The sequence below is a fragment of the Excalfactoria chinensis genome, chromosome Z, assembly GCF_039878825.1.
Source record: "Excalfactoria chinensis isolate bCotChi1 chromosome Z, bCotChi1.hap2, whole genome shotgun sequence".
NCBI lineage: Eukaryota > Metazoa > Chordata > Aves > Galliformes > Phasianidae > Excalfactoria > Excalfactoria chinensis.
The window spans coordinates 42,198,967-42,216,975 of record NC_092857.1 but is presented as its reverse complement, the minus strand read 5'-3'; the positions used below and the strand labels follow the sequence as shown (position 1 = coordinate 42,216,975).

General features: G+C 41.6%; 1 protein-coding gene across 3 annotated transcripts in view; it reads left to right on the top strand.

The window, feature by feature from the left end:
• The window catches only part of SLC44A1 (solute carrier family 44 member 1), a 71,947-nt gene that overhangs the window by 36,003 nt on the left and 17,935 nt on the right, over positions 1–18,009 (top strand). For all 3 annotated transcript variants that reach the window (XM_072359112.1, XM_072359111.1, XM_072359110.1), the window contains exons 5-9: positions 6,547–6,640; positions 10,742–10,911; positions 12,645–12,734; positions 16,572–16,699; positions 17,532–17,718. In XM_072359112.1, coding sequence (XP_072215213.1) covers positions 6,547–6,640; positions 10,742–10,911; positions 12,645–12,734; positions 16,572–16,699; positions 17,532–17,718 — 669 coding nt within the window. The remainder of the gene's footprint in view (positions 1–6,546; positions 6,641–10,741; positions 10,912–12,644; positions 12,735–16,571; positions 16,700–17,531; positions 17,719–18,009) is intronic.

The following is an 18,009-nucleotide window of genomic DNA, read 5'->3' as shown; positions in this document are numbered from 1 at the left end:
TCCCCAGCCTTATCCACCTCTCTGATTATTATCCTTCATTGATAGTTCAGGCTGGCAGTGATGGGATTACTGATAGAAGCCTGAGGATTATAAAAAATGATTTTAGGAGGCTGGGGAAGTTAGTTGATGGAGCGGGCATACAAGTAGTGTTTGCCAGTATTCCTTTGGTGGCAGGGGCAAACACTGAGATAAGAAGAAAAAGCCATTTTATAAATGCATGGCTGAGAGGCTGGTGCAAACGCAAAAATTTTGGATTCTTTGATCACAGGGCGGTCTACTCGGCACCTGGCCTGAGGTCAGCTGATGGGAATTGCCTGTCTCCGAAAGGGAAACGGATACTTGCCCAGGAGCTGGCAGGACTTGTAGAGAGGGCTTTAAACTAAATAGGAAGGGGGAAGGGGATAAAGCCAGGCCTGCTAGAGATCGGCCTGGGGAAGTGGTATTGGGATTAGGAGAGCGGTGAGGGGCTCAGCTGAGGTGTGTCTACACTAATGCACGCAGCATGGGCAACAAGCAAGAAGAGTTGGAAGCCGTTGTGCGGCAGGCAAACTATGACCTGGTTGCCATAACAGAAACATGGTGGGATTGCTCCCATGACTGGAGTGCTGCAATGGATGGCTACAAACTCTTCAGGAGGGACAGGCAAGGATGGAGGGGTGGTGGTGTGGCTCTATATGTTAGGGAATCCTTTTCTGCTACTGAGATTGTGACTGGGGATGATAACATTGAATCCCTATGGGTAAAGATCAGAGGAAGGGCTGACAAGGCAGACATCCTGGTGGGCGTCTGTTTAGACTGCCAAACCAGGATGAAGAGACAGATGAGGTGTTCTACAAGCAGCTGGCACGAGCTGCACGGTCATCAGCCCTTGTCCTCATGGGGGACTTCAACTTCCCTGACATATGCTGGGAGTACAGCACAGCACAGAAGAAACAGTCTAGGAGGTTTTTGGAGTGCATAGAGGATGCCTTCCTGATGCAGCTGGTCAGAGAGCCCATGAGAGGAACTGCCCCACTAGACCTGCTGTTCGCAAACAGGGAAGGTCTGGTAGGTGATGTGGAAGTAGGGGGCTGCCTTGGGCAGAGTGACCATGAAATGATACATTTCTCGATTCATGGTGGAGCTTGGAGGGGGAATAGTAAAGCTGCTACCTTGGACTTCCAGAAGGCGGACTTTGATTTGTTCAAGAGACTGGTAGGGGAAGTCCCCTGGCATTCAGTCTTAGTGAACAAAGGGGTCCAAGAGAGCTGGTTGCTCTTCAAGAAGGAAGTCTTAAGGGCGCAGGAGCAGGCAGTCCCCCTGAGCTACAAAATGAGCCGGCGGGGAAGAAGACCGGCATGGATGAATAGGGAGCTATTCTTGAGGCTCCAGGAGAAAAAGAATCTACTGCCTGTGGAAGGAGGGACGGGCAACTGAGAATGAATTCAAGGAAGTCGTTAGGATATGTAGAGTTGAAATCAGAAAACCAAAAGCCCAGCTTGAATTTAACCTGGCTGCTGGGGTGAAAAGGAATAACAAACTCTTTTATAAGTACATTAACAGTAAGAGGAGGACAAAGGAGAATATCCACTCTTTACTGGATGAGGCTGGGAATGTGACCACTGAGGATAAAGAAAAGGCGGAGGTTCTGAATGCCTTCTTTACGTCTGTCTTTAAAGGTCAGACCAGTTATCCTCAGGGTACTCCTCTCTGACCTGGTAGTCTCAGCTGGGGAGCATGCTATAACCCCCCTGTGATTCTGGAAGAAACGTTCAGAGACTTACTGCTCCAACTGGACTGCCACAAGTCCATGGGGCCGGATGAGTTCCACCCGAGAGTGCTGAGGGAACTGGCAGAGGTGGTAGCCGAAGCACTTTCCATCATCTACCAGCACTCCTTGTTGACTGGTGAGGTCCCAGAAGACTGGAGGCTTGCCAACGTGACTCCCATTTTCAAGAAAGGTTGTAAGGAGGATCCGGGGAACTACAGGCCTGTTAGCTTGACCTCAGTTCCAGGGAAGGTTATGGAACAGATAGTCTTGAGGGAGATCATGCAGCATGTGCGGGATGGCTGGGGGATCAGGCCCTGCCAGCATGGGTTCATGAAGGGCAGGTCCTGTTTGACCAACCTGATCTCCTTCTATGATCTAGTGACCCATCTGCTGGATGAGGGAAAGGCTGTTGATGTGGTCTACCTAGACTTCAGCAAAGCCTTTGACACTGTCTCCCATGCTATTCTCCTACAGAAGCTGGCAGCCCGTGGCTTGGATGGGTATACTCTCGGCTGGGTAAGGAGCTGGCTGGAGGTCCGGGCTCAGAGAGTGGTGGTAAATGGAGTTAAATCCAGCTGGTGATCGGTCGCAAGTGGTGTTCCCCAAGGGTCAGTGCTGGGGCCTGTTCTCTTCAGTATCTTTATTGATGACCTGGATGAGAGCATTGAGTGCACCCTCAGTAAGTTCGCAGATGACACCAAATTGGCTGGGAATGTGGATCTGCCTGGGGGTAGCGAGGCCCTACAGAGGGATCTGGACAGGCTGGAGAGCTGGGCTGAAGCCAGTGGGATGAGGTTCAACAAGATCAAATGCCGAGTCCTGCACTTCGGCCACAACAACCCCAGGCAGTGCTACAGGCTTGGGGTGGAGTGGCTGGAGGACTGTGTGGAGGAAAGAGACCTGGGGATACTGATTGATGCTCGACTGAACATGAGCCGACAGTGTGCCCAGGTGGCCAAGAAGGCCAACGGCATCCTGGCTTGCATCAAAAACTGTTACTAGCAGGAACAGGGAGGTAATTGTCCTGTACTTGGCATTGGTGCAGCTGCACCTCAAGTACTGTGTTCAGTTTTGGGCCCCTCACTGCAAGAGAGACATCGAGGCCCTGGAACGTGTTCAGAGGAGGGCTACAAAGCTGGTGAGGGGTCTGGAGCACAGGCCTTATGAGGAGTGGCTGAGGGAGCTGGGATTGTTCAGCCTGGAGAAGAGGAGGCTCAGGGGAGACCTTATAGCTCTCTATAACTTCCTGAAGGGAGGTTGTAGTGAGCTGGGGGTCGGCCTCTTCTCTCGTGTAGGCAGTAATAGAACTAGAGGCAATGGTTTCAAGCTGCGCCAGGGGAGATTCAGGCTGGACATTAGGAAGTATTACTTCTCGGAAAGGGTAGTCAGGCACTGGAATGCACTGCCCAGGGAGGTGGTGGAGTCACCGACCATGGGGGTGTTCAAGGAACAACTGGATGTTGTGTTGAGGGATATGATTTAGCTGGGAAGTATTGGTGATGGTTGGACTGGATGATCTTTTAGGTTTTTTCCAACCTTGATAATTCTGTGATTCTGATTCTGACCCTGGGATGCGTTTTGACCAGCTTCATAGATTCGTACACATTCAGTCTCATGAATTGGTTTCATGTTCATTCTTCTCTTACAGTGGGAGGTGTTTTGCTCACTTGACCCTGATGCACAAGTTCAGGGATCTAAAAGATGTGGGAAGCCTGACCCTCAGTGAAAGCTGAGGCAGAGAATTCAATGAGTACCTCTGCCTTCCCCATATGCACTGAAGCCAGTTCTCCCTTGTCATTTATCAAAGGGGATGTGCTCTCCTTTGAATGTCTCTTCTGACCAATGATGTACCTACAGAATCCCATGTTATTTTTTATATCCCTGTTCAAGTTCATTTTTATCTGCATGTTGGCTTTCCTGATCCCATTCCTGTAATGGAATTTTTCTCCCAGTCCATACGCATCTGGGATTGCCCCATCCAAGGTGCAGCATCTTGCATTTGGCTTTGTTGAAATTCATTAGGTTTCACACGGTCCTACTTACCATCTTGTCCAGGTTCCTTTGGTTGGAATCCCTTCCTTCTTCATATCAAGGGATGAGAGTTCCCAGTCAAGAGGTGGTAGCCAGAGGCATCCATTGCTCCTTTGAATGACAGGAGGGGGTGTGCTCAGGAGAGTTCTGGGGTGAACTGACAACATGCTTCCAGTCTCCTCCACAGCCAGGGATTTTCTGGCTCACCTTCATCTGCAATTTCTGCTTGAATGTCTGTGCAGACCATGATCTGGCATTCACTATTTCTTGCATTACATTCCTGGCGGGATACAAAGAGAAGGGCTCTGAGATGCACTTCTTCTGTCAAGTACTCTCATTCCAGGCCCAAAGTGAATCCTGCTTTTTCTTACATTAGCTGGGACTAGCAAAAGTTGCAAAGAACCATGGCCTTCCACAGATCACCTGTCCTTTTGGCTTCTGTGGTGTGGGAGCCCCTGTGTATGTTATGAAAGCTGCAGCTGAACACTGATAGCGTTGAACTCATGGAGAAGCTGGCTGCCCATGGTTTGGATGGGCGTACGCTTCACTGGGTGAAAGACTGGCTGGATGTCAAGGCCCAAAGAACTGTGGTCAGTGGAGTTAAATGCTGATGGTGGCCAATCATGAGCAGTGCCCCCCAGGGTTTGATACTGGGGCTGGTTCTATTTAACATCTTTAATAAAGATCTTGATGAGGGGATTGAATGCATCCTCAGTAAGTTTGCAGATGATACCACGTTGAGATGGAGTGTTGATCTGTCTGAGGGGAGAAATGCAGAGGGACCTGGATAGACTGGATCGATGGGCCAAGGTAAACTATGAGTTTCAACAGGGCCACGTATTGGGTCCTGCATTTTGGTCACAACAACCCCAGGCAACTCTACAGGCTGGAGTGGCTGGAAAGCTGCCTGATGGAAAGGGACCTTGGTTTACTGATGGACCGTTGGCTGAATATGAGCCAGCAGTGTGCCCAGGTGGCCAAGAAGGCCAATGGCATCCTGGCTTGTATCAGGAATGGTGTGGTGAGCAGGACTAGGGAAGTCATCCTGCCCCTGTACTTGGTATTGGTGAGTAATTTCTACTAGTTAGACTTCGGTCTGTATTCAATATTCAAAGTGGAACAGAGTTATATATCTCCTTGTTCCTTGTGTGTGTAAGAGATGGTACATATGTGACTGCTTCCTGAAGTTCACCCCACCCTCTCATAACTATAGTGACATGTCCAGATTAAAACCTTCTGCAATATTGTAGTGCCTTTTGTCCAAAAAGAACAATAATTACTTTTAAGTACTCCTTTTACAACTGTATTGTTTAGAAGGTAATTTTGTTTTGTGTCTTTGTACCTAATAAAGCATTTTCCACATAATCAGAAAGAAGCATCAGGATGCATACAAAGGGTAGAATTGAAAATAGAGTTCAAATGTTTTCCCTCTGCAAGAAATCTAACTTTCTTCAGTGGCGTATTTGGTGTTTTGTATCTTCTCCCCAGAAACTTAGTCCATAGAAGCAATACTTAACTAGAGTTCCAGAGACCTCATGGAATAGCCTCCTCAGCTATTCTGTCTTCTCTTCCAGCCCATATATTAAGGTGTTTTCATAGGGGTAGCAATATGCCAATGGTAAACAGGATTCCTACAAAAAACCTACAACTTCTACAAATGGTATGTTCAGTTTCTATGAACAGTACTTATGTTAGGTGTCACACAAGCCAAGAGAAGAGTGCTTCTTGAGACTCACAGTTTAACTTGTGAAAAAGCTTGTCTGCTATTTAGATCCAGTTTGTAGAACTCCCTACTACTAAGTATTTATGGAGAGGAGACTTTGAGAATACAAGGAATAAAATGTACCTGGGGATCAATGTCTTTAGTTAGTTATATAAAAAAGAATGGTAAAGGCTACATATACAGAACCCTTGCACTGGAGAATTGGAAAGCTTTTGGTGAAAAAGCTTGGGAAGAAGCTCTCTTTGGATAAGCGCCTCCTCCCATTATAGGCTTTCTTTTTTCCCTCCATTTCTGAGAAACCACTGCTCCAATCTGACTTGGCAGTTGCTGTATTCCTGGAAATACCGATGTTCATGTTGAGAATGTTGATCATAGACAAATGGGAAAAGATCTGCCTGGGTAGCACATATTCATTAGGCACATGTTAGATATTAAGTGAAGCTGAAATAATGTTTGAGTTTTGTTTTTGGCAGTTTGATATATACAATACTGTACTGACTTGTATGTGTAGAATATTCAGCTCTTTTAAGAGCTTTAGACATCTGTTATAGTCAGGCCTTGTGTTCCACCAACTACATTACCTTTGCTGTCTGGTTCATTTGTTCCTTTCTCTGAAGTCTATAGATCTGTTGTATTTTAATTTTAATTTTTTAATTTACATGAATATTTATTAATGTAACAAACGTCTTATGCAATATTCATACACTGAATGATCAAGAAAACATGGTGGAGTAACAGGGAAGAATGACTTGAAAGTGCTTTGTGTCTTCTTTTACATGGGATCATGAATTAGCCTTTTGCTCTTGGATACGCAAACTCTGGAAAACCCAAAACTAGATGGAAAGCATAATTCTGTTAACTGAAGTGTGTGCTGGTCTTGATTCAGTTCTTCATGACAGGAGGAGCTGTAGCATAACATTGCTGTAATGGCATGAGGCACTACGGAACAACAACCTGTATTAGTTTTGATGTTGTTTGCGAAGATTAGGAATATTTGATTTTTTTTCCATCAGTCGTTTTTCTTTTTTTTCCCCCTCAACAGGATCTAATCTGTGTAGCTACGAGCTACTGCCATCAGAATATACTACAGACCCAAGGGCTGCCAAGTTGTGTCCTAAACATCCTGTTCCAGAGAGGTAATGCTAACGTCTTGTCTGATTTGGGGTGAAGGGAACAGGGACTTATTTTGTTTATATGCTTGAGTGTTCTTTAGAAAATATGCTTATGAATTTCTTCTGTCTTACAGATGGATTTTTTTTTTAGATTAATGTTGCGTGTTTTTAAAACACGTTGGGAATGCAACTCATAAAGGAAAACCTGAACAATCCACACATCCATTAGTAAGATGACTGAGCTGGTATCTTTTAGTTCTCTTCTTATCTTTTAGTTTTCTTCTGTCTTGTGTAACTGATTTGGTGCTGAGTATCAGCTGTTTTTCTACCTCTTACTCACTGCCAACTGCCTTCCAGCACTGTAGTTCAGGGAGCCATGTTTATCTGTCATTTTCCCTCTCAAAAATCCAGCATGTCTCAGAAATTGCACGCAGAGTATTCACTTTTTGCACCTTACCTCAGCTAATCAGTTGCAGCAAGTTGCTTCGCTTTTGATTCTTTCAGTTCCCAAATGACCAACGTGGGAATGCTCAAGAAGCAAAAAGTGATTTTTATTTTATAAACAGTTAATTTGAGTTTTATTATTCAAAATACTATACTGGACTGCTTTTTGGGAAGTAGAGAGAAAGGACTCTTGCTCCAGAGTCTGTTACTGCTGGCTTTCTTGGCTCTACTGGAAGCATTTGTGTAAAAAGAAGTGATTTATTTGCTGTCTTGCACACCTTTTCATCAATAATTCTTCTCAAGAAGAATCCAGTTCTGTCATTTTAGCTTTTCAAACATATTCAGTAGAGACTGTAGTTTCTTACTCTTGCCCTGTGCATCATCTCTTGTTACAGCTTAATAAAATGTCAGTTCTTGAAACTTTAAGTATCTTTTGTCTTTATGGTAGGCTCTCTGGTGGATATATATTTTTTTAATATAAGTAGCAGCTGGGATTTTTTTTTTATTTTTTACCTTTCCCCACAGCAAGTCAGTGTGCTATGCAGCTATAGCCAGCAGTTACAGCTGTAATACAGAAACAAATGGAAGTTTCAGTGCTGGTTTGCATACTGAAAAGCCTTGTCAGTCTTAATTTTTGTCAGGTCTATATTGACTTTTTTCACTGTGTGTTCACGTGTCATTCAGTCTGAATGAATGTAACTTAATAAGAAAACAGATAAGTAGAACAGCAGGTCAGAACTCTGATGCTTTTGTGTACATTCTGTGCAAACTGTGCTGCCTCAAGTTATTTCCAAAAAGTTATCAAGTCAGAGGTGTATTTCCCCTTTGTTATTTGGCATGAATAAAATGTACAACATATCTGAATACTTTTTGGGATTAAGAAGTCTAAGCTTTATGCTCTCAGGCAGGAAAGGCCTATATTGTATATGTAATCCCCTCTGTTTTTAAGATTTTTATGGTTAAATTATTTGGGAAAACTGGTGTAATTTGAAGGGGAAATGGAATCCTGTGGAGGGAGACAAATGAAAAGCCTGCACACTGTAGACTGAGACATTCTGGCTGAACTTACCAGCCCTCCTTTTCTTTGATTCAGTCTGTCAGAGGTAGGAACCATCATCTCACTCCCATTAGGTCAATGGAATCGGAGGTAGCTCAAGCTGTGAGGTCTGTCCCTTGATGTTTGATGATTTCTTCACACCTTGCAGTTGAGAATCCAGTTCTCAAGGGACACTGCTCCTCTACCTTCAAGGCACTATGTACCTTTGACTTAGTGGTTCAGCCTAGCAGTGCAGCTAGTGATTCATGTTTCTGCTGTAACTGCCTAGAATCTCTGAGTCTCAGTGGATCGTAACCTTTCTTTTTAGTTTTGGAATAGAGAACACTAGAGGAAAACCTATGCAGCTTTATCCTCCAGTGTTTTTTCTCACAGACAGCTCTGTGGAGCTGTACAAAGGGTCTGTTTGATAAAGGTTATAGAAAACAAAAGGCTAGGTAACAGTGGCATTTCAACCAGTCTCCCTATACGTAGGTTTCTGTAGGTATAATTGTGGAAGGAAAAGTTATCTTCTGAAATTGAATACTTGGAACAGTTAGGTGGAGGTCTTAACTTCATCTGCTGGCTAGAACTGCATTTGCTTTATCCTTCATTAAGTAGCATATTATTATTCTGAGAAACATGCAGTTCAATATGCAATGCAATATACCGAGTAATGATCAAAAGGCCATACAAAATAGTAGAAGTCAGAGGGAATAGATCTATTACTGCATTTTTAATTAAACAGGACACCTTCCCTTCCCTACTCATTGAGTCAGAACCACTGAAATAGAAACAGATCTCAATAGATGAATTCTCAGGAGTGCAGTTTATTCAGGAAAGCTTGTAGGAACCTCATTTTTTATTAATTATGATCAAGTTAGAAATTAATTATTGCATAGGAAAATAGGTAACTTAAAATGTGTAGTGAGAGTACTGTAACATGAGGAGTGTTAGGTAGGTGATACGAAGTGAACTGCAAAAAACATTTTTTCCTGTTAGGGTGGATTTTGAAGTGACATCTCATTCCTGCTAGACTTTCCTTTCAAAACTGATATTTTCTTATTCATGTAATGAACTGTAGCATGTTGCATATTCCAGGTAGGTTGAGAGGATATGCAAGATGTATTTTAAATAGGTCTACCATCAATTTGGGTTTAGTTTGTTTTTTAACAACGCAGAATTGCTTTGCTGTGCTTAACTGCTGTCTTCATCGGTAACCAACAGTAGATTATGACATCAGCACCTGCAAATGTGTTTATCTACTCAGCACACTGAGATTAGAACTGTCTAATTTACAATTGTCAATCACTTTAAACATAAACCTAGAATCTATTAATTATCTAAGTCTGGAAGGTAATCGTAATTTCTCCCAAATTCTGTGTGGATAATTACACTCTCATGGTTTTAGGAATTTTATTTTATTTTTTAAATTTTTTTATTTTTTTCCTCCAAAATAAAAAAAATAAAAATCAGCAATGCACGGGGAGAATGTGCCTAATACAGCTGATTTGCTTATAGTGTGTTTGAGATAAAGGTTGGAATTTTGGAAAGGCTTGGGATTTATAAATAGTTATGGCAAATAGGAAATCATTGGTTTCTGAATCATTGCTGAAATAGGGATACGGCGAAATGCTGTGTGCATAGGTGCTACAATCCACTGAAATCTTGTAAGGAAGGAACATTACAGAGAATGAAGTAAATTTAATGTTAAAAGATTGACTTAGCACAAAATAAATTTCTTTTATTGGATCAATTTACAAAAAGGAGTGTATAATTAATGGAATATACATCTGAACTGCAATTGAGAAGATTGGCACAAAGATTTAGTAGGCCACTTTGAGATCCAACATCACTTATGATCCAGAAATGGGAAACATTTGGAAAACAAAATTATCCAATTTTCATGTGAAGATTTTTGCTCTTTTATATTCCTCTTATAGACTTGATAGCATGTTGTGCTGAGCATTTGAAGAAGGTTAATACTAGCACCAGTGCTTTGAGACAGAATGCTTCCAAAGCAGTTAAGGAGTAACAAAGTCACAAAGACACCTCTGCATGTTTTTGCAGAGAAAGTAGTTCATTATTTTAATTAGTAACTAAGCTAAAACTAAGCTAATCTCTGGTAGAAGAACAAGTGTAGTATGGGGGAATATGAAAAACGTATGTATTGGTTTTGCTTGACAACAGTTGTAAATGCTGATGTCTTTAAGCGCAAAGTGTGTCCTTTCAAGAGTCTTATTGTCATTCTGGGATTTCTTTGCTTCAAATGTGAGCCAGTACTCCATTTCAACATGGGTGAGAGGCATTGTTTCAGCTGCTGGTTCACCGCGTGACACTTGAATGAGATATGTTTCAGTGAAATAGGAACATACATTTTCTGAGCCTTGCTGTTTACGGGTGGGAGGGTAATATGTTATTGGAATATGCGTTCCGACTTCACAGGGTTACTTGTAAGAACGACATCATTTCCCATTATGATCATCCTCATTCCAGCAGCACTTGTGCATTCAACACATGGTTTCTGGTTATGATGTTATGAGGGTGGAGTGGTTGCATCTATTCACCTTTCATTTGTGTGTTGATGTGGCATTTATATTAAGTAGGAGTAATTTTTTTTCCTGATTTTTTTTTTCTTGTGTCACCAGTGCACCTATTCCATTCTTCCATCGCTGTGCTCCTGTGAACATTTCCTGCTATGCCAAGTTTGCAGAGGCCCTGATCACCCTTGTCAGTGACAGTAGTGTCTTACACAGGCTGATTAGTGGAGTTATGACCAGCAAAGAGATTATAATGGGACTTTGCTTGTTGTCACTAGGTAATTGTTTTTCTCATTACTAGCTATTTACTGCAGTAGGAGATTGTTAACACCCTCTAATCACAATATGAGAAATAAACAAACAAACATGTATTAAAGCATTAAGCCCTTAGAAAATGGTTCAGAATGATACGTATTTTTTGACAGCTAGATGGCTTCTTCAGAAGCAATGCATGTGCATTTTTTTTTTTTTCTCCTCTTCCACTGATGGGAGATAGAAGATGTGGAGCAGTTGATTAGTTAAAATTAGATTTGGTGTAGTTAACAGAGTATCTGCATTCTCCTCATTTTTATTAAAGTATTCACATTTTTTCTTTTATAATATTCATCTTCTGCCAACTGAAGTCCCTTTCCAAATAAAAAGGATAGAGAGGTACACAATAGTATTGTCCTTGTTTGGGTTTGTTTAATTTTAATTAATTGTGCAAGGAAACTCGAATGATTTATGTTACTCCATCCCCCAAAATTAAAACAAACAAACAAACAAATGAACATTCAACATCAGGCCTTTGAAAAACTCAGCCTGAAATCTATAAATTCCCAGCTGTATAGAGGCACTGATGGTTTTTTCAGTAAAAATATAGCTTTTTCTGGCCTGTAAAGTGACATATTGCGCAAGACTGAAAAGCTGTAGTAACAAAATATTGTAAATTAAAGTGGGATGCTAGTCACTTGCATAAATTACTTTCCTAATGAGTATACACCTACTAAGTATAAAGTCTTCACACTTAGTATAACAAGTATAGTAAGTATGAGATAGAAAGCACCAGACATTAGCCATGTATATGAGCAGTGTGAGGTTAAAATAAAAGACCGCAAAGCTGTAACTGAAAAACAAGCCTTTTTGTTTTAATCTGCCTTTGTGGTTACAACAATAAGTAAATAAAAAGAAGAGGCTAGATACCACATGTCAGAAACAGAAGACCATTGATTATCTTTTCTCTATTTCTCTATTAGAGAGCTCATTATTGTTTGACCTTGTAATGGTAAAATAGCTATCCAGAATATTCTGAAAATTAGTGGCTGAATTATTAGTGCTACTTTTGGGTTAGGAGTCAGATGTTAGGACAGTGTTTCACATACAGTTAATTTTAACTTAAAGGAGAAAACTGTATGATAATTTCCACTTGTTTATATTTTCATAATTAATTTACTTTTAAATAATTGGTTAGGTAGTGTGATTCTCTAAGCCTGTTTTTAGTAGCTTACTACTGTGTACAAGTAGGTATGTAGAAATGTACACTACTCCCTAAATTATAGTTGGCTGACACTGAAGATGTCTTTTTAATATGTACTTCCTGAATGACAGCGGAACTGTATGAACAGAGCTTGTTAAATAACTCATTTTGAATGTTGAAAATAAACACAAAGTTGTGTTCTAGAGGAGGTGTGCTCATGTTACTAGACTCAAGAGTACTAACATGTCTTGCTGTCTGTCATTGTCTAAATACATCTGTCTGTACGTACACATTATGTTTTGTATGTAGTATACCATGTACATGTACTTATACTGTCTTTTGTTGTGATCAGCAGCACCAAAGCAGGAGATGTAGAGGTGCCTGATTTCCTTAAGTGTCTGTGCAGTGAGTCTGTAAAACATAGAAAATAAATCTGCCTTATTTTGGAAGGCAGTCTGATCTTAGAGCAGTAGAAGAATTAGAAAGGCTATCCCTACTTGAAATTGAATTGCTCTGATTATCTCATTTGTCTTTTTTTCTTTATTTTTTTTCCAGTGTTGTCCATGATTTTGATGGTTATAATCAGGTACATTTCAAGAGTACTTGTCTGGATTTTAACAATTCTTGTCATTCTGGGATCACTTGGTAAGTTGTGTTCATCTCTCAGTTTTGGGTGCCCTGTTCTCATATTTGTTTCCCATGTTGACAGAATAGCAAAATGCTGCTTTATCTTGGGACTGTGCCTTTTTGTTCAGCTTTCATTTGAGCCCCTTGCAACATACATGTTTGTAATTGCAGTACTCTCTCAGATAGCATGTTGCTCCGTAGGGATTTTCATGCTCTTATTGCCTTGGCAAGCAAACCTCTTTTCAGCTTAACTCATGCAGTCCTAACCACTGCCTTTTCCTTAACTTTGCAACCATATCAGCAAGCTGATCTGGATGAGTTGATAGTTTACCAACCCACTGAGTGTACTCAGGCATTTGGGAATAAAAGGGCAGCTGCTTTTTATGTGGCCTCAGGCTATCTCAGGACATGAATTTGTCTGTATAACTGTGTCATGTTCATGTGCTCCTTCAGTCCTCCTAGGGGCTATTGTAGGCCTGTCTAAGATCTGCCCATGAGGAGAGGAAGCAAGGATGGTTTTCTGGAATTTCTAATCAAATTCTATTTCCATTGACCTAGGAGGTCCTGCATGACCTAAGTAATGCATAAAGTAGAACCAGCCGTGACATCTTGGGCATATATACAAAATGATTCTCACTCTGCATTAGCTTCTATGAAGGTTATCTTGTATACTTGTAAAACTGTTATTCAGTTTTCGATAGCAGCAGATGTGTGGTGTATGGGCAGAGGAATATCGGGAAGGAAAAAGAATAAAGCCACTGAATTAGAAAGTACTAGCAATGTAATTTTCAATTTGTGTTAGCAAGGGATTCAAAAAGGAAAAAAAAAAAAATGCAAGCCATCACTTTCTTTTTCTGCTTACTGATCCCAGGACCCGTGGCCACAGAAAAGAGAAAAAATATACCTATTTTCTTTGGAAGCTTTGTTCTTTACTTAAAAATTAATAAGAAACTCTGTATCTTTGAGGACAGAGGGAAAAAAAACACCTAGTAAACATAGAGTTTAAATACTGTCCTTAGGAGAGTGTAAGAATACCTGTGTAGTAATTAAAACTGACAGCAGTTTGCCCAGAAGGATGTGATCATTAAAGCCAAATGGTATAAGCTTTTTGGATTTCAGCAAAACTTTCAATACTGTTTCTAACAGAATTCATCTAGACAAAATATCCAGCTTGACAAAAAGATAATATGGTAAATGAACAATTGGCTGAAAGTATTGCAGTAAATGGATTATATCTGGTAGGGTTCCACAGAGCTCAAAGTTCCTGTAATGTTTCTTTAAATGTCCCAGATTCAGAACTGGAATGCATGCTAAGTGTACAGATGACACCAAATTGGGGGGGTGCTGTGGAATTTCTCAAAGGCCTTGCAGAGAGATCTTTGCAGGTTGGAGGGCTGGCCAGTCAGCAGCTGCATGAAGTTCAACTAGAGCAAGTCCTGGATTCTGCACTTGAGGTGGGACAGCCCTAGTTATATGTACAAACTTGAGAACAAGAAGTATAGAGCAGCTCTGTGGAAAGGGATCACAGGGTTCTGTCTGACAGCAGTCTGAACATGATACAGCAGTGTGCCCTGGAGCCCAAAGGATCAACCCATACCCTGTGGTGCGGCAGGCCCGGCACAGCCACTGGGCAAGGGGAGGTTCTGCCCTCTCTGCTCTGCACCTCCAGAACTGCATGCTGGCTGATGCATCAGTAGAGGAAGGGCATCAGGATATTAGAGATAATCCAGAGGAGGGCTCTGAAGAAGGGCTGTGTCTGGAGGGCAAGGTTTGTGAGGAGGATCTGTGATGTGCTCAGCACAGAGCAGAGGAGCTGAGGGGAGTCCTCATAGCAGCTGCAGCTCCTCACAGGGAGTGCATGGCGATGCTGAGCTCTGCTGTGTGTGACAGTGACAGGGCTCAAGGGAACGCATGGAGCAGTGCCTGGGGAGGGGCAGCTGGGGGTCAGGGAAAGGGTCTGTGCTAGATGGAAGTGGGCATGGAATGGGCTGCACAGGGCAGTGGGCACAACCCCAGTGCTGGAGTTCAGGGAGTGTTGGGACTCTGCTCTGAGGCATAGGGTTTGAGTTTTGGGTAGTGCTTTGTGGATGGGGGATTGAACTCAATCCTTGACTGTCCCTTCCAACTCAGAATATTCTATGGTTCTGTGGTACAAGAAGGGCGGTAAGGAGGCCGTATGTGATAGGCTGTAAGCAGTATGCAGATGTGGCCAGAACACAGACAGCATCTTCAGAAGTGGATTGTGGGAAAGCTCAGATGGTTCCCAGTGTGTTACCCATGCCCTCTTTATTGAAGAAGTGGCAGCAGCACATTTCTTTGCAGGGTGAGCATTTTGTGTTTGCATCTACCCGTTACAGCTTCCTTGGCAGATTCTTATGAGTCCCTTCCAACTCAGAATGATCCATGATTCTTGGGTAACCAGAGTGAATGAAAGAGCTGAATATCGTATCTTATTGTAAGTTACTGTTATAACATTCTAAAATATCGCATCTGTTACACAGACTGAAAAAGGACATGTCCTCTCTGAAATATATTTCTTATTCTTTATTTGATGTGTGGTCATTAGATGCCAAAAGAGCATCCTCCAGTTTAGACTTCGGTAGAGTACCTTCAGCAAAGACAGCGTGATCTCTAGATAAGCTTACGCAGATGATTCACAGAGAATAACAGAACAGAGAAGAATACTCTGAGGAGAAAATAAATAACAGCAGTAAAGGTTAGTTCATCAAGAGGCTGGAATCTTGTGTTTAAGAAAATTTCTTCCTTGGAAAGGCAGGTAAAATATGCAATTGGAGTACTGTTTTAAAGGCTAGGTTTTCATAACAGTGGTTAGAAGGAAGTATCATACTGTATTGGCCTCCTGGCTTTTTGTTCTGTTCAAACCACAATACCTTTCAGTGATGTTTTTCAGTGTCTGAAAGACATTGTCTGATGAACTTGTAGCTCTGTCATTAACCTGAAGTGCTGTTTTTAGGGTCAAGACTGTCGCTGTTTCTCTATAGATCTTCCCGGATATTATAGGCTCCTCTTTTTCCCTTTGATATTTTGCATCCTTACCCAGTGATCCCTCTTGGTTTCCCCTTTGTGCATACATCATGCCATGTAATGTAAACCTTTTTTCTATCTCTCTTTCTTTCCTTTCTTCACTTTTACTTCCTCTGTTTTCTGTCTAATGATTGCTGTTATTTAACTGCTAGAGTTTCCCATGAACTAGTCACCTCACACACTTTCACCCTAAAACACAAAGAGCAGCAAATTTTTATGTGGACATAGTGAGGTGAGATTCTGGAAGGAGTGAGAAGACAGGAGAATTGAGCACTTTTCCATCCTTCAAAGTGAAAGGTCTTGTACCTGGGTCGCGGCAGCCCTCCACTGTTACTACAAGCTGGGGGATGTAAAGACAGCACAGAGCCCTGCTGAAAAGGGCTTGGGTGTAGTGGTGAATGGCAGCTGGACATGAGCCAGCAGTGTGCCCTTGCAGCCCAGAAAGCTAGCTGTATTCAAGGCAGCAGTAGAAGAAGTGACTGGATATAAGGAAGAAGTTATTTATGATATGGGTGATGAGGCATAAGTTGCAAAGAGAGGTGGTGGATGCTCCGTCACTGAAGACATTCAAGGTTAGGCTGGATGGGGCTCTGAGCAACCTGATCTAGCTGTAGATGATCTTAAAGGATCTCTTCCGATTCGTAGGATTCTACAGGTTCCTGTTGAGTTATCCTTTTGTTTCACTGAGTCTTCTGTATCTGACCAGACTTGAAAAAATAAACTTCTTAGTTTCTTTGGTACTAGATATGACTATGTCACATAGTAAGAGCATCTTTAATATGACTTTTGCTTTTCTCTTCTAAAACATAGGTGGTACAGGAGTCCTGTGGTGGCTCTATGCTAAAGAACGAATGTCTGCCAGTGCTGTTGAGACTCAAATAGCCAAAGAAAATCTTCAGGCTCTCCTGATCTATGCCATTTCAGCTACTGTGTTCACGGTATGTTTTTCTAGTTACTATATGATTTTCCCAATCCAATCTCACCTGTGAGATTTCTGTTAGACTCCCAGTTCAGATGTAAATTCAGTTTATTTAAAAGTCTACTCATATTTCTGAAATACCTGTTCCCAAATTTCTTCTACTTACACAAGGATCATTATGAAGGTGCTGGTGCAAGCTGCCCAGAGAAGTTGTGGATGTTCCATCCCTTGAGGTGCTCAAGGCCACCAGGTTGGATGGGGCCCTGATCAACATTAGCTAGTGCCTGATTCAGTAGTTTGTAACCCTGCCTGTGGAAGAGGGGTTGGAACTAGATGATCTTTAAGGTCCCTTCAACCCAAGCCATTCTGTGATTCTGTGAACTGAAACACTAACACTAATGAATGCTGTATGTTCCCTCATTCTTGTTATTTCTTTCAGAGTCACTGACCTTGCAACTAAAAACTGTCAATGTTTGACTAACTTACATGACAAGTCTGTCATACAATGTCCAAAAATGAATTTTAAAATTGCTTTCTTTGTTAAATCTTCCAATCTTGCTTATTTCCTTGTCTGTAACAGCGTAACCGAGGGTAAAATCCGGTGTACTCTTGTAAGCCTGTAGCTGATGATGATTCCAAATAAATAATATGAGATTAGAATTACCTAGATGTGTAATTTTGAAAATAGTTTCTCACCAGAAGAAGCTGACCCAGGCTTTACATTTTGATCTTGCACTCTCAAAATAGAGCATATGTTAATTTTCTGTGTTAAAATAGCCAAACTGTTCAAAGAATTTGCTTGCTTATTTTTCAGTTCTCTAAAATCTGATTTCTAAAACTTCTCCATCTAGGTCATCTTGCTCTTGATAATGTTAGTTATGCGTAAACGAGTAGCTCTCACTATTGCCTTGTTCCATGTGGCCGGCAAGGTCTTCATTCACCTGCCACTGCTAGTCTTCCAGCCATTTTGGACATTCTTTGTGCTTATCCTCTTCTGGACATATTGGACAACAGTCCTACTTTTCCTTGGTACTACAGGTAAGCAGCTCCAAGGCCTATTTTGAAAAACAGACTACATTTAAACCTGTTTTCACACATTTGAAGAGATGGGTCATTGCTTGCATTTGCTGTCTCCAAAACATAAATAGACTGGAAGAGTCCAGTATTTTCCAGATTATTAGTGAAATATTGATTGATTTTTCTTCTGTTTGTACATGATATTCTGAGAGAAGTCATTGTACTCTGAATTTCTGCCTACTGTGAGATCATAGATGAGATCTTTGCTTGTGTTCTGGTCTTGTGAAGAGCTCCTAGAATTAGTCAGTCTTA